We start from the raw sequence: 18,753 nt of genomic DNA, 5'->3' as shown, positions 1-18,753 counted from the left end.
AACATCACAACATAAAACAACAATACGTATAGCCTACAAACAACTGACACCCGTCAGTCTATCTAAGTATCATTGGCATTGTAATAGTGTAACTTAGACGTGTAGACTAGACTCTAGACCTAAGTTACACTATTAAAATGCCAATGATAATGATAGGACTTACGGTAATAAGATATTACTATTATTATAGGAACATTGGTAAAACATCATGTACACAAACACAATTTGTGTACATTTTGTGTACATTTTTTCCCCCCAATATGGCAGCCAATTGAGTATAGAGATGTTCCCGTTTATCATCTTTCAGAGCATGTGATCGGCGCGGAGAAAAAGAAAATGCTGTTTTCCTGAAATTGGCTAATTAGACAGCATTATTGCCTGAAGGCCTTCGGAGCGTAAACATTTGTGTTTAAAAAAGTGTTGCTGGTGATTAAACATGTTCTTCCGTTTATAATCTAAACACTGTGACACGTTTGAAAACACGTTCACCAGCTTTCCCACTTTAACTAACAGGCGATTGATATCGTCACGCTCGTTAACTGCGTCTTTGATACTGAAGCAGATACTAAACTTGACACGGTTAACCCATTCTTTTTTTTTTTTTTTTAGATATATTTTTGCGGCTTACGCCTTTTATTGGTTTTTTGAAGGGACAGACAGTAGGCTGACAGGAAACGGGAGAGAGATGGGGGGATGACATGCAGTAAAGGCCGTGTCGGGCTTGGGAGTCGAACCCGCGGCACACTGCGACTGGATTACCAGTCGGGTGCCCAGACGGTTACGCCACCGCCTGGGCCACGGTTAAGTACTGCTTTATCATAACCACGTCCACTTGGTTTTGCGAGAGCGCAGGTTGTTCCTCCTCCACAATATCCTCCTCTTCCTCCACCACCACTTCATCATCATCATCATCATCATCATCATCTTTCTCCTCCAACGTTACGTCAGGGATTAAATGCCTTGATCATGTTGCTGGCACTGTCGGTCGCCACACGAGTCACACGTTGATGAATGTTCCAATTGTTCAGCACGCTTCCATACTTTTGGTAAATGCGCTGTGTCTGCAGAGTCCGCCCACGCTGACTAAACGTGTGCCGTGTGCACCGAGCGGCTCGGAGCGGAGGACAGTTCTTGCTCCGGAAGCTGTTCTGATCCATTTTAAAACCCGCTCAGCGCTCAATTAAAAAATGCACCCGCTCCAGTCTAAGGACTGCTGGGGGTGTGGGACACCCACATTTTGTAAAACATGTCAATTACTATATTTTTGTGTTTATCTCTATTTTAGGTCAAGACTTGCGGACTTTCTGAGCAACTGTCAGCCGGAGGTTCGCTCCATATCAGGCTGTCTGAAAGACAGCTATGCTGACTGTCTGCTGGCTTACTCTGGACTCATTGGTAAGATACCATCCAATACAGACTGTCTGCTGGCTTACTCTGGACTCATTGGTAAGTTACCATCCAATACAGTCTGCTGCTGGCTTACTCTGGACTCATTGGTAAGATACCATCCAATACAGTCTGCTGCTGGCTTACTCTGGACTCATTGGTAAGTTACCATCCAATACAGTCTGCTGCTGGCTTACTCTGGACTCATTGGTAAGTTACCATCCAATACAGTCTGCTGCTGGCTTACTCTGGACTCATTGGTAAGTTACCATCCAATACAGTCTGCTGCTGGCTTACTCTGGACTCATTGGTAAGTTACCATCCAATACAGTCTGCTGCTGGCTTACTCTGGACTAATTGGTAAGATACCATCCAATACAGTCTGCTGCTGGCTTACTCTGGACTCATTGGTAAGTTACCATCCAATACAGACTGTCTGCTGGCTTACTCTGGACTCATTGGTAAGTTACCATCCAATACAGACTGTCTGCTGGCTTACTCTGGACTCATTGGTAAGATACCATCCAATACAGTCTGCTGCTGGCTTACTCTGGACTAATTGGTAAGATACCATCCAATACAGTCTGCTGCTGGCTTACTCTGGACTCATTGGTAAGTTACCATCCAATACAGACTGTCTGCTGGCTTACTCTGGACTCATTGGTAAGTTACCATCCAATACAGACTGTCTGCTGGCTTACTCTGGACTCATTGGTAAGATACCATCCAATACAGTCTGTCTGCTGGCTTACTCTGGACTCATTGGTAAGATACCATCCAATACAGTCTGCTGCTGGCTTACTCTGGACTCATTGGTAAGATACCATCCAATACAGACTGTCTGCTGGCTTACTCTGGACTCATTGGTAAGATACCATCCAATACAGTCTGCTGCTGGCTTACTCTGGACTCATTGGTAAGTTACCATCCAATACAGTCTGTCTGCTGGCTTACTCTGGACTCATTGGTAAGTTACCATCCAATACAGACTGTCTGCTGGCTTACTCTGGACTCATTGGTAAGATACCATCCAATACAGTCTGTCTGCTGGCTTACTCTGGACTCATTGGTAAGATACCATCCAATACAGTCTGTCTGCTGGCTTACTCTGGACTCATTGGTAAGATACCATCCAATACAGTCTGCTGCTGGCTTACTCTGGACTCATTGGTAAGTTACCATCCAATACAGTCTGCTGCTGGCTTACTCTGGACTCATTGGTAAGTTACCATCCAATACAGTCTGCTGCTGGCTTACTCTGGACTCATTGGTAAGTTACCATCCAATACAGTCTGCTGCTGGCTTACTCTGGACTCATTGGTAAGTTACCATCCAATACAGTCTGCTGCTGGCTTACTCTGGACTCATTGGTAAGTTACCATCCAATACAGTCTGCTGCTGGCTTACTCTGGACTCATTGGTAAGATACCATCCAATACAGACTGTCTGCTGGCTTACTCTGGACTCATTGGTAAGTTACCATCCAATACAGTCTGCTGCTGGCTTACTCTGGACTCATTGGTAAGTTACCATCCAATACAGTCTGCTGCTGGCTTACTCTGGACTCATTGGTAAGATACCATCCAATACAGTCTGCTGCTGGCTTACTCTGGACTCATTGGTAAGATACCATCCAATACAGACTGTCTGCTGGCTTACTCTGGACTCATTGGTAAGATACCATCCAATACAGTCTGCTGCTGGCTTACTCTGGACTCATTGGTAAGTTACCATCCAATACAGACTGTCTGCTGGCTTACTCTGGACTCATTGGTAAGTTACCATCCAATACAGACTGTCTGCTGGCTTACTCTGGACTCATTGGTAAGTTACCATCCAATACAGTCTGTCTGCTGGCTTACTCTGGACTCATTGGTAAGTTACCATCCAATACAGTCTGCTGCTGGCTTACTCTGGACTCATTGGTAAGATACCATCCAATACAGTCTGCTGCTGGCTTACTCTGGACTCATTGGTAAGATACCATCCAATACAGACTGTCTGCTGGCTTACTCTGGACTCATTGGTAAGATACCATCCAATACAGTCTGCTGCTGGCTTACTCTGGACTCATTGGTAAGATACCATCCAATACAGTCTGTCTGCTGGCTTACTCTGGACTCATTGGTAAGATACCATCCAATACAGTCTGCTGCTGGCTTACTCTGGACTCATTGGTAAGATACCATCCAATACAGTCTGCTGCTGGCTTACTCTGGACTCATTGGTAAGTTACCATCCAATACAGTCTGTCTGCTGGCTTACTCTGGACTCATTGGTAAGATACCATCCAATACAGTCTGCTGCTGGCTTACTCTGGACTCATTGGTAAGATACCATCCAATACAGTCTGCTGCTGGCTTACTCTGGACTAGAGATGTGTACTGTACATACTGTATCGTTATCGGAAAAGTATCTGTATCGGCTCTTATTTAGTTATTTGTCATATCGGGTCCTATGTGGCGAATATGCCATTCTAACCACCGATCCGACACAGGGGTAAGGGGTTGACATTATGGCAGGTAATTAAAATGTTGGGGCATGTGGAGTTTGCTTTTGAGTTGCCCGAACTGAAAGTGCATATTGTGTCAGGAGTCAAACACAATACGATATGTAGCTAGTAGCTATAAACACAACACGATATCACAACACCGGCATCGGTATTCGGTATCTGGATCGGATCGGGAACGAAGAAAGTGTATGGCTTTGGACCCTACTCTGGACTCATTGGTAAGTTACCATTCAATAAGGATTACCCAAGCAGTGGGTCACGGTCCAGTGGAGAGTGTTGGCTGATGAATGAATATCAACATCCTAATACCATCCTAATACTGGGGGGTCAAATTATGACACGCAATTCCTGCTGTCAAAATATGTCAAAAAACACTTTGTTTGACACTCATGCTTTCTAAGGGGGTAACCACCCGTCAGTGGGGAGTGTTGGCTGGGAGGAGGAGTAGGACTAAGGCCCTATACGACCTCTCTGGGGGGGGGGGGTACCTGTGACTCGGACAAATTTATATATATATATATAAAATGTTTAAGAAGTAGGTAGACAATAGCCGATATACAAGCTCACGACGCGTTGTGCACTTGTAGATCTGCTAGTATCTAGTAACTTACTTCACTAATCACCTTTTTGGGTCTCGACCTGAAAGGTTTGGGAACCACTGATAAAGACCACTGTTTCCCAAGCAGAAACAATTTCCCAAGTTATTCCCAGCTTGCCTCATGGATTATCAGCTCAACTTTTGTGAAGAGTGAATAAAGTATTGCCCTCATGTGTAAATGAAAAAGTAAATAGTTCATGTAGCGACCTCACAGTGCCCCCCCAAAAATAGCAAAATAAAGTATGGCATTACTTTGACTAACCAGCAGGCTCTTCTGCCTTGTTCCGCCCTGGTCCCAAATGTTGAATTTGCTAAAACATCATTTTAGGAAAAAACTAAAAACAATGATATGCCCAGTCACCATGCTGCACCTGTGATTCTCCTTTTTACTGACATGAAGTTTAAAATATGAATTGAACGTACAGAATATCAATACGACGCAACTGAAAAACCTGTTATTTCAATGGTAGTGCATGGAGAGAGAGGATTTTTGTCCAACCACGAAACGGCAACCAATGGGTGCAAAGAGGGGCAGAACCACGGGCGGGACTTGACAAAGGGTGAATTGCTCACTGTAGCTAATGTTTAAAAAAAGTACAGTAATACAATAAAATAAATCATACTGGAACGCGGGACACTTGAATACTGCTATCCTATTGATTGATTGCATAGAATACCTTACTAGTCAGAAAAGTACAGCACGAGGTACAGTCGGACATCTATAAATGCACCAAGGTTTCTGTACGTCTGTCTGTCGGTGTGTAATGCACGCAACTCGAGAACCATTCACCCCGCCGACTTCAAATTCAACACACGCGTTCCACACCACGTCAGGGGGTGCAGGCATGCCTGACAGAGAACTCCATATGGGCATAAAAGGGACACAGACATAATACGTGGGTGGGGCAGCGTGCAGGTATTTCCAACTTCCAAGTAGGCCAGTCGAGAAGGATTGTTTCTTGTGTGTGTGTGTGTGCGTGCGTGCGTGCGTGCGTGTTGTGTGCTTTGTTTATTGTGTTGTGTCTTTTGTTTTTATTAACCCATTCTGACCTGAGATCAGATTCTAAAAAATGTCAGTCATTCTTCGATTTTTCAAAAATAGCAGACCTACAAGCTCGTATCGCGCCACTCGGTGGTGCGCTATGAGCTTGTAGATCTGCTATTTTTCAATAGCTAAAGCATAACATGATGCCAACACCAAAATGGGGTGCCCGGTCAGAATGGGTTAATGTGTTTATTTTTCTCTCAATGACCAAAATAAACTAAACTAAAACAGAATAATGTGTAGCGGCCTACATTATAACTGTTCAATCTGTCGTGTGTCATTTTGTAGAGGAAGAATTCCAGCACAAATTACCTGCCATGTTTTGGGGGACACAAGATCTACTGATAATATTAATCCATTACTAAACGAGCTGTAGGTCATCTTAATCATAATTAGTTTTTTTTCCCCCCATGAGGTTTACTTCAGAACAGATTAATCACTGTCGGATCAGCAATCTCAGCATAGATTCATGTATGCAGTTTAAACTTATCTGGCATATTTTTAGTTCACTTAGTGATTGATTGAATGCTTTATCAGCGTGCTTATTAAAGGGACACTTCACCCTTTTTGCAAAAAAAAAATATGTTAATGTTTAGAAGCTTTAGAACACTTTCCTGGGGGTCTTTATGTGTGTAATATGTGGTTTTAGATATTTTTGATTGTAGCAGTGAGCACAGTGTCTCTGATGTCATGGACACTGGTCTCACTACCTTCCTGGACTACAATTCCCATAATTCTTTGGTGCTCTGCTCCTCCTTGTGGATAGGGGGAGAGCTGTCTTACTGAGACAACATGTAGTCCAGGAAGGAAGTGAGCTCATTGTCCATGACATCAGAGACACCGGGCTCACTGCTACAATCTAACATATCTAAAACCACATATTACACACATAAAGACCCCCAGGAAAGTGTTCTAAAGCTTCTAAACGTCATTAACATATATTGTTTTGCAAAAAGGGTGAAGTGTCCCTTTAACAGTGCAGGCCGTACAGTCAAAGGTTATGCTAAAAGTACAGCACAGAAACCCTCAGCAGGAGTGATTCCTGATACCCAGTTAGTGAATAATGCATTTAATACGTACAATATGACACAATAATTAGAATAAAGCTCAGTAGCATCATAACGTACCGTACAGTATATGATTATGATTCAAATCAAATCATATACGGTTTTAAAACAACCGAGGTTGACCAAAGTGGCAAAACAGAGACAAGCAAGAGAACACAAAATGCAAACAAGAAATGATGACATGATGCAGGGAGCAAATATAAGCATGAAAAGTTAGAATAAGCGCACAAAAAAAGCCAAGATGAAGCAAACATTAAATGGACTCAGGAGACAGGAGGGATTAAAAGCCAGGGAGAAAGAAATGAGTCTTAAGGTGAGACTTAATTAAAAACATGAATAGACGGGGCAGATCGCTACGAATATGTACGTACCTGGCTGATAACGTCCCATAGTTGGGGGGTACGAATATATATGTACTTCGCAAAAAAAAAAGAGTTTAGGACAGGAATACATTATTTTATTAAATTATCCATTGACGATTAATAGTCATTATTGTTTAAATAAATTAACGGTTGCACCTCTAAATTCACCCCTAAGCGGAGTTCTGTTATGGAAATATTGGACTGTAAAATACTGCTTTATCTTGTGTGACTTCAAGTAACTCTGCTAGGACTACCATGAGTCAGACGTACTCGTTGTCATTAGAAACTACACAAGCAATATGTCACATCCACGGCAGTGCTTTGGGCTCACCTTACGTGGGAATGTGTTGACATGAGATTTGATTGAAAGCACCAGTTTTATCGTCCTCAAACTAGGAGCCCTCAGGGTGTTTGGGTGTTGCAGGAGTAAAGTTTCCAGACTGGGGTTTGATACCTTCGCGGTGCCTTCAGCTTGACTGTGCGCTCCAGCAAACACAATAGGCCCATGGGACTATTGACCATATGCAGACTGCTTCCATCTTGCCAGAAAGGTGGTAACTATGTGCAAACCGTGCAATTTCCCATTGACAGCCCATTCATCCAAGTCATATCTGACTGTATTAAACAAGTACGTCAAACTCGCCAACATTGCAGCTGTACGAAAAGCTTGAATCTTAATATCTGCAGTGTTTGTTTCATAAGAAAATCCACCGTATATATTTTATGTGCTACTTCCTGACATACAACAGGCTCGTTTTTTATTAGCGACCTAGTCATAATTGACTCCCCCCCTAAGCCAATGAGAGTCTGACCCCATACTATACTCTGAAACGCTGCCCGAGCCAATGTGAGTCTGACCCCATACTCCGAAACGCCGCTGAAACACCACCAGCCAATCGCGTAGTAGCGACCTAGTCATGATTGGCTGACTCCTAAGCTATGACACGCGCACTGCAGAAGTCACACTCTACAACCATAGACATATATACACACACCGCAGCGCGGAGCGGCGCGCCACATAACACCGGCTACTACTACGGGGACAGATGCACAACGGAGACAACGCTTGTTTCACCCGACAAATATGACATGTCGTCATTTCTTGTTTTTCTAAGTGTTGGGAGTTTGGAAGTGGCTTTTTGGATATCACTCAACGGCCCTGCGTACTACCCGTTTTGAATGTGCACATAATGCAGGAGGCAGCAGGATGGTGCTTTACCGATAACGAGCGCTTCCAAACTCTGAAAGAATACTCGGCCCCGCAATGGTCACACACAGTTAGACACCCGGGCCATTTGGAACCTCCTCGAGGAACCCAATTTGAGACCCACTGGTATAGCAGAGTGTTTCCATTGAGTCAGCGTGCACAATAGCAGCACCCTGACTCTGTTCAACCAGAATGGAACAGAGCCATAATTCATATCATTGGTAACACCTTACTGTATGAAGGACGAAAATAAGCGGCCCAATTTCATTCCAATAATGGCCACTGCAGTGCACAGCAGCAGCCACATTAGTCATTGGCCTGAAATAATAATAGAGTGTATTTTCTACTCTCGTTTGTTCCTCCAGGCACGGTGATCACCCCCAACTATGTGCGCTCGCCGTCCATCCACGTGTCGCCCTGGTGCGACTGCAGCAACGCCGGCAACAGCAAGGCAGAGTGCGACAAGTTTGCGGAGTTCTTCACCAGCAACCGATGTCTGCGTGAGTCACAATACAACCCCCTTCAAGGCTCTCGTTCGTAGCGGAAATATCAGGTTCAATAACCCATTAACCCATTCTGACCTGAGATCAGATTCTAAAAATGTCTATTACATCCTGACAGTTTCATTATTAACCCATTCTGACCTGAGATCAGATTCTAAAAGTGTCTTCGATTTTTCAAAAATAGCAGACCTACAAGCTCGTATCGCGCCACTCGGTGGCGCGATATGAGCTTGTAGATCTGCTATTTTTCAATAGCTAAAGCACGACATGATGCTGACACCAAAATGGGTTCCCGTACAGAATGGGTTAAGGCCCGAGGGCAATTATTCAAATTACTGAAATGAACTGTGAGTATTATCCCATTGGATTAGATTTCACTTTATTGACCCCGGAGGGTAAAAATTCAGCGATAAATATTTAGAGAAATATAAGATGACTGTAAACATGAGTCGTTAATTTATTTGATGAATGTTGTTGTTTTATTCCTTCCCCCCTTCACTTCCCCTCGTGCTCCCCGGGGCTCTCATGCATAATTGAGATAATGAATGGGTTTCTATCTTAAAAACACATTGAAATATTGAACACAGACACTGTGGGGCATTTTGAGGTTTACATAGTGTTCAGATACCTTTTTGATGTCACCAGTGGAGAGATGTGGGCGTCTACAAGCTCATATCGCGCCACCGAGTGGCGCGCTACGAGCTTGTAGGTCTGCTATTTTTGAAAAATCGAAGAACGACTGACATTTTTACAATCTGATCTCAGGTCAGAATGGGTTAATCAGACCAGTGTGTGTCCAGTGGAAACCTCGTATGAATCTGATCTCAGGTCAGAATGGGTTAAGGCCGCCCCTGCCTGTACTTGAGCATATCGTTGGTGTCGGTCAGAAACCTTGTATGTCCATCCACTTCCTGGGTAGAGGATTTTCTAGAACGCTCATATCTTTCTTCCTGTGTCGTTCCACTTTTGCCGCCGCCACCATTCCATTTTCAACGGGCTCTAACTACCGAAAGGATTTTAGGGATTTTTTTTACGCAATCGCACAGGGAATGCAGCCAGGGCTTTCTCATATTCTGACTACTTAAAAGGTTAGCAAATAAGAGCATCGCAGTCTTGCCCTCTCCGAATAGGATTCCCTCATTCATTTTTCCATAGACGTTTCAAAACGTATTTATTTAAAGACCTGTAAAGCCTCGGGCAAAGCTAACAGCCGAGTTGACAAATAAAAATAATGACAATACACATTTCTTTTTTGGCGACAAACAAATAATGAATTTGTCTGCTGGGAGCGGACAGCAGCTGATTTTTGCGATCACATGATTTCCTGGTTCCTGGTTTCAATGAGAGTCAAACTGAAACTTAAAAGAAAGACTTCACTCCTAAAATGACTTAACCCATTCTGACCTGAGATCAGATTCATACGAGGTTTCCACTGGACACACACTGGTCTGATTAACCCATTCTGACCGGAGATCAGATTCTAAAAATGTCAGTCGTTCTTCGATTTTTTTCAAAAATAGCAGACCTACAAGCTCGTAGCGCGCCACTCGGTGGTGCGCTACGAGCTTGTAGATCTGCTATTTTTCAATAGCTAAAGCATAACATGATGCCAACACCAAAATAGGTGCCCGGTCAGAATGAGTTAATTTGTTTTCCTATCAATTACTCACCCTGTGAAGCCTCGAAATCATGGACAGTAGTTTAGTTGTTTTTCCTTGTATTCCCTCAAGAAGAATGGAGAATCCATAGATGAAGAAAATAGTTGACAAGAGTCAACATGAGCTGGTTTCTGTTACGGAAATATTGGACTGTCGAATACGGACATATCATAATAGTAAACGTGACATACCACCCCTGCTTCAACAATGTGGTGAAACCTTTCTTTGATCATAGTATAGCCAGAGGTGTTTAACTCCTTTGGGAGGACGACACAGGTGAATTTGATGATTTTTGAATTTTAATTATGTCCTGTGAACGAAAATGTCCTACGTGATGACATGCATAAACTCTTATCAAACTAAATCAATCTTGATTTCATTCACCCGTTTGATTCCCTTGGCTGCACGTTCTTCAAACACAGCTGATTTTGATTACAGAACTACTACAGTCCACCACTCCTGAATGGACTGTCTGGTGCTGTGGGACTCTGGTGCAACGCACAGGTCCTCGCTCTACTCCTGGTGAGAGCAGGAGTGGACCTGGTGAGACGTAGGAGGGGCCCGGCCAGGAGACAACCCACAGAGCCTAGTCCCTCCATGTGCCAGAAGCGTACCTCCCAGCCCTGGCAGAGCAGTTCTGGAGTAGTTCCAACGGATTGTGTGGCCCTGGTTTTTCCCTAGTGGGACTGATTGAGGGTAGCTACTGGGACGTAAGTCGGGACTTGATCACTCCCGGCTGGGTCGCCTGAGTGAGGGGTATGATGTTGAGAGACCCGGAACCCCGTTGACCTCAGGACACATCACTGAGGATACGTCCCAGGTGCATCCATGCGATGTCTTTTAGTTATAGTCCACGTGTATTCACTGGGTCCACCTGCAGAATTCTCCAGCCCAGGCAGCCATGCCTTCATGACCAATAAATGGTCAATGGATTTTTCGATGGATTATGTTACTACTGGGTATGCTAAATCAGTGGTTCTCAACCTGTGGGTCGGGGGCTCCCCACATGATTTTGGGCGGTCTTCAGATGGCAGTAAAGTAACAATTTAAGGAATTCTAAGGCCTTTTTTTAATCAACAAACTACTATAAAAGCTGGTGAAACATCGGCCAAATTGTATAAGAAAGCGGAAAAAAATTTGGGAAAATAGCCGGGCTACAAGCTCACAGCGCCTTGTGTTTCGAGGCGTTGTGACTTGGAGATCGGCTATTTTCACAATATGTATCTGTGGAACCAAGTCAAACACAAAATGTATTGCCTCAACTCCTACATTCAACAACTCCTACAAGTGCTTGTCAGGGTGTGGGGTCCCCATTTAATTTGTGATTATTTTGGGGGGTCGTGGCCTGATAAGTTTGCGAATGACTGTGCTAAATCACATACTAAACCTTTTGTAAACAAAAATACTTCTGGAAAGGCATGATTGTCCAGATGGCGTCCACGATGGCTGCCGGGAACTTAAAATGCCCATAAGCTGGGATTTCATGTACAAAGAAATTATGGGCATACGATTTTCAAAGCCCATGACAAATAAGTTGAGCTCGCCCCCTAGTCAAGTGGCTTGTTTGCATACACTTTTATAAGCTTCCCTCCCAGACTATAGCTTGGAGATCTGCTATTTTCAGTAGTTTGGGTCCCGGGCAGGGAGAGGCTACAAAGGTTTGGGGAACACTGGTCTACTTATGTATTTTAGGCAAACATTAAGCACAAAATACACTCTTTAGACAAATAGCTTTGTTGTCTCCACCAGGCCGAAGGCATGGGGGGAGAGTATGTTTTGCACTCCGTCCGTCCGTCCGTCCGTCCGTGTGTGTGTCGGCATGGGGGGAGAGTATGTTTTGCACTCCGTCCGTCCGTCCGTCCGTCCGTCCGTCCGTGTGTGTGTGTGTCCGTGTGTCCGTGAGCAGCTAATCTCGGCCACCGTTAACCCGGTCGATGCCAAATTTTGCACACACACTCCCTGGATGCCAACGATGAACCTCTGCCCCAAACTTTCCAGAACGGCCTGTTATAGCGCCACCAGGAGGCCGCTTTGTGCAAAACAAGTTTTTGCACAGTACACCTACAGATTTTGTCCAAACATCACGCAAATTGGTACACAGCCTCTCTAGAGCCATTCAACGAAACGGGTCTTTCAGATTTCTCACACTCCATCCTGATTGGTTAAGATTGGCTTCCAAAGTTCACAGGAGTGCTCAGTTCCAAACAAAATGCTGCAAATCATGAACACATCGCGTGATTTCCGTGAAATTGTGCACGCACATTCCCACTAGGCCGAGGACGAAATGCCACATGAACAATTTCAACTCAGCCTCAAGGTGGCGCTATAACTGGCCGAAAAGTGTTTTTACCTCTAACTGCACGGATCTGTGGATAACTTTGTATGCCAACTCCCTAGAGGCCAAGGAAAAACCTTTGTCTGGAATTTTTCACATCTGCTCTTTATAGCGCCACCAGGAGGCCGACATATGTAAAACACATTTTCTATTACTCCTTCAGATTTTATCCAAATTGCACGCAAATCGGTACACATGATCTCCATAGTCATGTGATCAAGACAGGTTTGTTTGATTTCTCATATTCCATCCTGATTGGCCACGATTGGCTCCTACAGTTTTCAGGAGTAGCCCGCTTTGTACAAATCGCCACAACTCCTCAACGCAGCGTCCGATTGCGATGAAACTGTGCACGCATATTCCCACTAGGCTGAGGAAGAATCCTGGTGGAGACCTGTGCCCAGAAGGGCACTTTTTCTAGTTGAATGTGTTTTCATCTGTCTATAGCCGAAACTCCATGAATTAATTTTGTGTGCGTGTGCGTGTGTGTGTGTGTGTGTGTGTGTGTGTGTGCGTGTGCAGGAAATGCCATTCAGGCCTTTGGAAATGGCACTGATGTAGGCGTGTGGCAGCCGCAGCCCCCCATCCAGCCCACGGTGGGCACAGCTCAGAAGGCTGGAGACAGAAGCAGCAAGACCCTGCAGGACTCCTTCTCCTCCAACAGCCTGGACGCACAGGCCGACCCGCTCTACCACTTCTGTGGCAACTTACAGGTGAGGTTTTACCGCTTTATGTTAGCCTTTACACATTAACTAACTGATTATTAAGTCATTATTAACTCACTTTACTGCGAGCATTTTTACTCATCTTTCGAGATCCACCACTATTATTGATTTATCTCCCAACGCGGATGCTTTTTATTTCACCACAAAAGAAAAAGGCATTGTAACCGGCGCAAACTGCCGTTCGTTAGTTATTGTCAGTTGCCAGTTAGCTTGGTCCATATAGCGTTAAAGGTATATTCAGTGATTTCACTCAAAAAACCTTAGGTTTCGTTTTTGGCTGTGGGACCCAGCCTTTCGTCCAATCAGGATAGAGAGTCAAAAACGAAACCTAAGGTTTTTTGACCCCCAGGGGTTAACTGGGGACAGGGAGGAACTCCTTATATGGTCAGCACACTCTATAGTAGAGAGGATTATCACAACAAAACAAAAAAATAAGTGATATTTGAATTAAGTGAAATCACTGAATATACCTTTAAGGACTTCTTTTAACGAGATCTCTTCATGAGGGGTGTGGGGTGTGTGGTGTGTGCAAGAGAGAGAAATAAATACAGGGTGTGTACACGAGATACCAGAGAGGCTATAATGTATAAGATAATTAAATAAATAACATTGGTTTTTATTACGTGTCGATACCTAAAAGTATAGTATTAATAATAAATAGGGATGCTCCGATCACGTTTTTGGGGGCCGATCCCGATCACCGATCTTTTTTTTTAAGATCGGCCGATTCCGATCCCGATCCCGATCTTTTTAAATATTTGCATTATAAAAAACCTGGCAACCCGCGCCCCGCGGTCATTTTCCGCTAACCTGAGCGGGGCTCCCTAGCCTGCTGGAGGGGCTCCCATCATCCCATGCACCCTCGAGAGGAAAAAAAGGGGAAAAATGCAGCCTTGAGCCTACCAATGTAACGTTGTGGTCTTGTGGAGCTGCTTGATCACCTCCTCCTCCTCCTCCTCCTGTCCTTAAATTGCCAATACCAATAAATCCACACTAAAGTAGTGTGAATACTTCCACAGCCTAATCAATCTGTCAATCTTTGTCAACTGTGTTGACAACCAGTGGCGGAACAACATTGGGCCGGGCCGGGGGGTGAGACAGCACGACCGGGCCTCACCGAACCTGACTCTCTTCCCCCCCCCCCCCCCCCCAACGGAAAAAAAATATCATTTACACAAACACTGCATGAACGAGAGAGGAGTTATGTGTGTGACTCTGTGAGGAGCTGATCACAGTCACAGATGGAGGGAAAGTGTTTTTGTATTTTGACTATTATTTATGCTACATATTATTGATCGCGTCTGTGTCATTGCGCAGCAGTGCACACACACGAGAGAGAGAGAGAGAGAGAGAGAGAGAGAGAGAGACGTAGAGAGAGAGAGGTGCTGCGTTGTTTTGTGTCTCCAGCAGAGTTTGTAGTGTCTCCATCTCTCTCTGGAAGAGGTTGACCATGAACTCTTTAACCGAGCTGAGGCGCTCCAACACAAACACATCTGACGCTAAGCTCCACACTACAAACACCGTGTAAAAAATAAATAGGCTACTCATCTTTGTGTTGTGTTCTGTTTCACCGTATTGCTGAGTGACGCACACAGGGAAAAGCAACAAGAAGGGGTTTAGAAGCGAAAAAGTCCGTTGTGGAGAAAAGGAAGTCCACACAAGTCCTCACAGAGTGATTAGCCTATGAGTGACAGCCAGGTGCTGCCGTGCTGAGCGTGGCTGATGGAGAGAGTGTGAGACAGACTCCACGGTGCTTGTACAGTCCAGCGCAGTACATTCTCATCAGACATGATATTTTGCTAAAGTGTAGGCTATTATATAGGCTATATAAGCTCTGTATCTGGTTAATTGCGGGATTCGCGGGGGCCCGCTGGGTGAAGACGTGAGTGCTCTCTCGCTCTGTCTCTCTTTTCTCTCCCTGGGGGGTGTGGGGGGGGGGGATTTTAGTTGCGCTGCCTTCGACAGCGCTATATTTCCCCAGTAGCGGTGCCGAACCGAGAAAGTGACACATTATTTTGGATGTAAAACTGTGCAGATTTTTGCTTTTTGATCGGTTTCGCGGATCGGTGGACCTTTCATCGGTGATCGGCCACGATCGATCGGCCACCGATTGATCGGAGCATCCCTAATAATAAATAATAAATGTACTTTCCTGCTGTAATGTTCGCAATGTGTTAACCCATTCTGACCGGGCACCCATTTTGGTGTCGGCATCATGTTATGCTTTAGCTATTGAAAAATAGCAGATCTACAAGCTCATATCGCGCCACCGAGTGGCGCGATACGAGCTTGTAGGTCTGCTATTTTTGAAAAATCGAAGAACGACTGACATTTTTTTAATCTGATCTCAGGTCAGAATGGGTCAATCAGACCAGTGTGTGTCCAGTGGAAACCTCGTATGAATCTGATCTCAGGTCAGAATGTGTTAATAAAGTAGTCAATCAATCAGTCAGTCAATGCCCGACCTGGGAAGGTGCATGTATTGGCCCTAATAGTCATGATCCTGTACTGTAAAAAGTACTGTTTCTGCTTGCACTGTGCAGTAAAAGACTTGATTTTAATAGACTCTGGGGGGGTCGGGGGGGGCACGCTCGTGTCGGCCAAACTTTATGGCTTTAACCAAACAATCCCCCCACTCTCTGACAAAATACAATAGGCCTTATATATTATTTTGTTTAAATTAGATGATATCACACTCTTTATAGGGAAGGCTATTTATCATATTGGCTTTTAATAGTGATAATATGATTTATCAGTGCCGAAGAGATTCTCCCAGGAAAAAGGGGAGCCAGAGAAGCCATTAATCATTCTTTCACTATCCAGGTCCAAGTATTTCTGGTCAGGAACCATTTTTTGTGTGGGTTATTGTGTATTATGTCCCCCACGTGCTCCAGAGTCGCTTTATCATCCCCCTGAACCCCATCTCCCTTTCTCTGTGTGTGTGTGTGTGTGTGTGTGTGTGTGTGTGTGTGTGTGTGTGTGTGTGTGTGTGTGTGTGTGTGTGTGTGTGTGTGTGTGTGTGTGTGCGTGTGTGTGTGTGTGTGCGTCAAAGAGATAGTTGGTGGGGAGGCGGGGGGCAATTTAATTTATTTAACTGTCACAAAGCTGATTGAACACACACACACACACACACACACACACACACACACACGATCAATATGTGAGGTGCACATTGCTCTTAGCTGGGAGAGGTCTGTGTGTGAAAGAGCGTATTATCATACATTGCATTTGCCTTTCATGTACGCGGTGACTTTCTCACAATAAATAAATGGAATGTTCACAACTCACTGAGTTTGGCATCAACGCCAAAGAGAAAAGGTTACCTTATACTGTACACACTACTCTACTATACTGTACGTGTGCATCCACCATATAAAAAAACCCCTATGATTTATTTCGTTTGATTCTTTCTTTCTTTCTTTCTTTCTTTCTAGGCCCAGAAACTGAAGTCCAATCAAACCATGGACAGTGGTCTTTGTGTGGTAAGAATCGTTCTTTTAGATCGTGTTGGTCTAGTGATGTACTGTTCTTTATGTAGCCTACATTCTGTCAGATCACAACAACTTTCTTTTGCAACTGCTGATATTCATTTGGTATTCAATACGTGTATGGTTGATCGCCACCACCAGAGAGTCTGGGCGTTTTAACCCATTCTGACCGGGCACCCATTTTGGTGTCAGCATCATGTTATGCTTTAGCTATTTAAAAATAGCAGATCTACAAGCTCATATCGCGCCACCGAGTGGCGCGATACGAGCTTGTAGGTCTGCTATTTTTTGAAAAATCGAAGAACGACTGACATTTTTTAGAATCTGATCTCAGGTCAGAATGGGTTCGTCAGACCAGTGTGTGTCCGGCGGAAACCTCGTATGAATCTGATCTCAGGTCAGAATGGGTTAATCCACCGTGGTGCATCCGGCCTTGTCTATATGAACCGTGTTCAATGGAGGGACGCCGGGCGGGGAGGGCGATGTTTGTCACAGAATACAGAATGTGCGTGGGGGAGGAATTCATTGGCATCACTATGAAATTGGGGAGAGAAATGGGCTAGAAAGAAAAGAAAAAACTTAAAGACAGGGTGCAATGGCTATTTGGAGCATTTTACTTTGTAGTTTCACTCTTAACACGATGCACGCTATAAAACGCCTCGCAACCCGTCAGATGACGGGTTAACATTTAATCCCGGAGGTCACCATACCCGTCAAATGGCATGTAGTATTCTATCAATACCATGCAGCCGAAGCTCAACACTAACCTAATCCGTGCTGCCCAGGCTGCTAGGCAGCGCCTACGTTCTTCCCACCGTGGGGAACAATGCGCGCGCCTCCCATAAGGATCCACTCATTGTCGTTTCTTTGTTGACATAGAACGTCAGAACGTCGCCTGCTTCCAGGCTATGGGACGTAGCTCTGCTACATGCGCGACGCGTGCATTGCTCGTTGATAGATAGGCAGCAAAGCTTGCGTCTTATTTCTAACCTATAATGTTTTCAGGTAAATATTTTAGCGTGCTGGCTGAATATTAAAACGAGTAATAAATTGTCTGGATGTCAACTTAAATGGGATTAAAATCAGGAGTAGTTCTGTATTCAGAAGCAGCTGTGTTTGGAAGGATGTGCAGAGATGGGATTAAAACAGGGGAATGAAATCAAGATTCATTTGTATTCATGCGACGCTCGACACGTCATCATGCATCACGTTTTCGTTCAAGGGAACTTAAGGAAGTAATTAAAAATTTGATGTAAAAAAAAACCACACAAAAATGGAAATGTTCCCATTGTTTTGGCATCCATTGTTAGGTATGCTCATTATGATGACTCTGGATATGGTCTAAAAAGTGTGAAAAACCGTATTTTTCATTTCACAAGTTCTGTAAGGGATTGAAAGTGTCCAGAGACAACACTGACAGTATGCCATTATTAATAAAGACATTACGGTCTATCCAAACTACCATCATCACTAAATGTTGGTATCTTTTGCCTACCTCAGGATCCTCAAGCGGACGATCCCAGTAATTCCAACAACCTGGCGAGGAATTCCCCGGCGGATCTCTTCTCGCTGCGCTGCTCTACTCTGATGTTCTCCCTGACCTTCACCTTCACGCCCATGATATTGTTTCCCTAATTTACACAAATCAATTAAACTAGCGCCCCTATTCTGGGTGGGGGGGGGGGGGGACGTTCGGCAAGAACAACCGATCTACAAGCTACAAACACGGCATGAGCGTGTAGATCGGCGGTTTTCGCGAAGAGATTTAGGTGTACAGGGAGAATAGGGAACGGAACCGACCCCGCATGGGGGGGGGGAACCATCGTTGTAAAAAGGATTTTAAGATCCCCAGGCCTTTGTAGATCTT

The 18,753-nt window shown here is 44.5% G+C and overlaps 1 protein-coding gene across 1 annotated transcript in view; it reads left to right on the top strand.

The window, feature by feature from the left end:
* The window catches only part of LOC310874590 (GDNF family receptor alpha-1-like), a gene marked incomplete at both ends in the record, with an annotated part of 57,210 nt that extends 38,689 nt beyond the window's left edge, over nucleotides 1-18,521 (top strand). Inside the window, 4 exons of the mRNA XM_083787446.1 lie at nucleotides 1,286-1,395; nucleotides 8,543-8,677; nucleotides 13,196-13,386; nucleotides 18,387-18,521. Of these exons, the coding sequence (XP_083643572.1) occupies nucleotides 1,286-1,395; nucleotides 8,543-8,677; nucleotides 13,196-13,386; nucleotides 18,387-18,521 (571 nt within the window). The remainder of the gene's footprint in view (nucleotides 1-1,285; nucleotides 1,396-8,542; nucleotides 8,678-13,195; nucleotides 13,387-18,386) is intronic.
* Between the last annotated feature and the right edge of the window lie 232 nt (nucleotides 18,522-18,753).

The sequence above is a fragment of the Protomyctophum parallelum genome, assembly GCF_964188405.1.
Source record: "Protomyctophum parallelum genome assembly, chromosome: 17".
NCBI lineage: Eukaryota > Metazoa > Chordata > Actinopteri > Myctophiformes > Myctophidae > Protomyctophum > Protomyctophum parallelum.
Note: the sequence above shows the minus strand (reverse complement) of the source record. Positions and strands in the feature narration are given on the sequence as shown.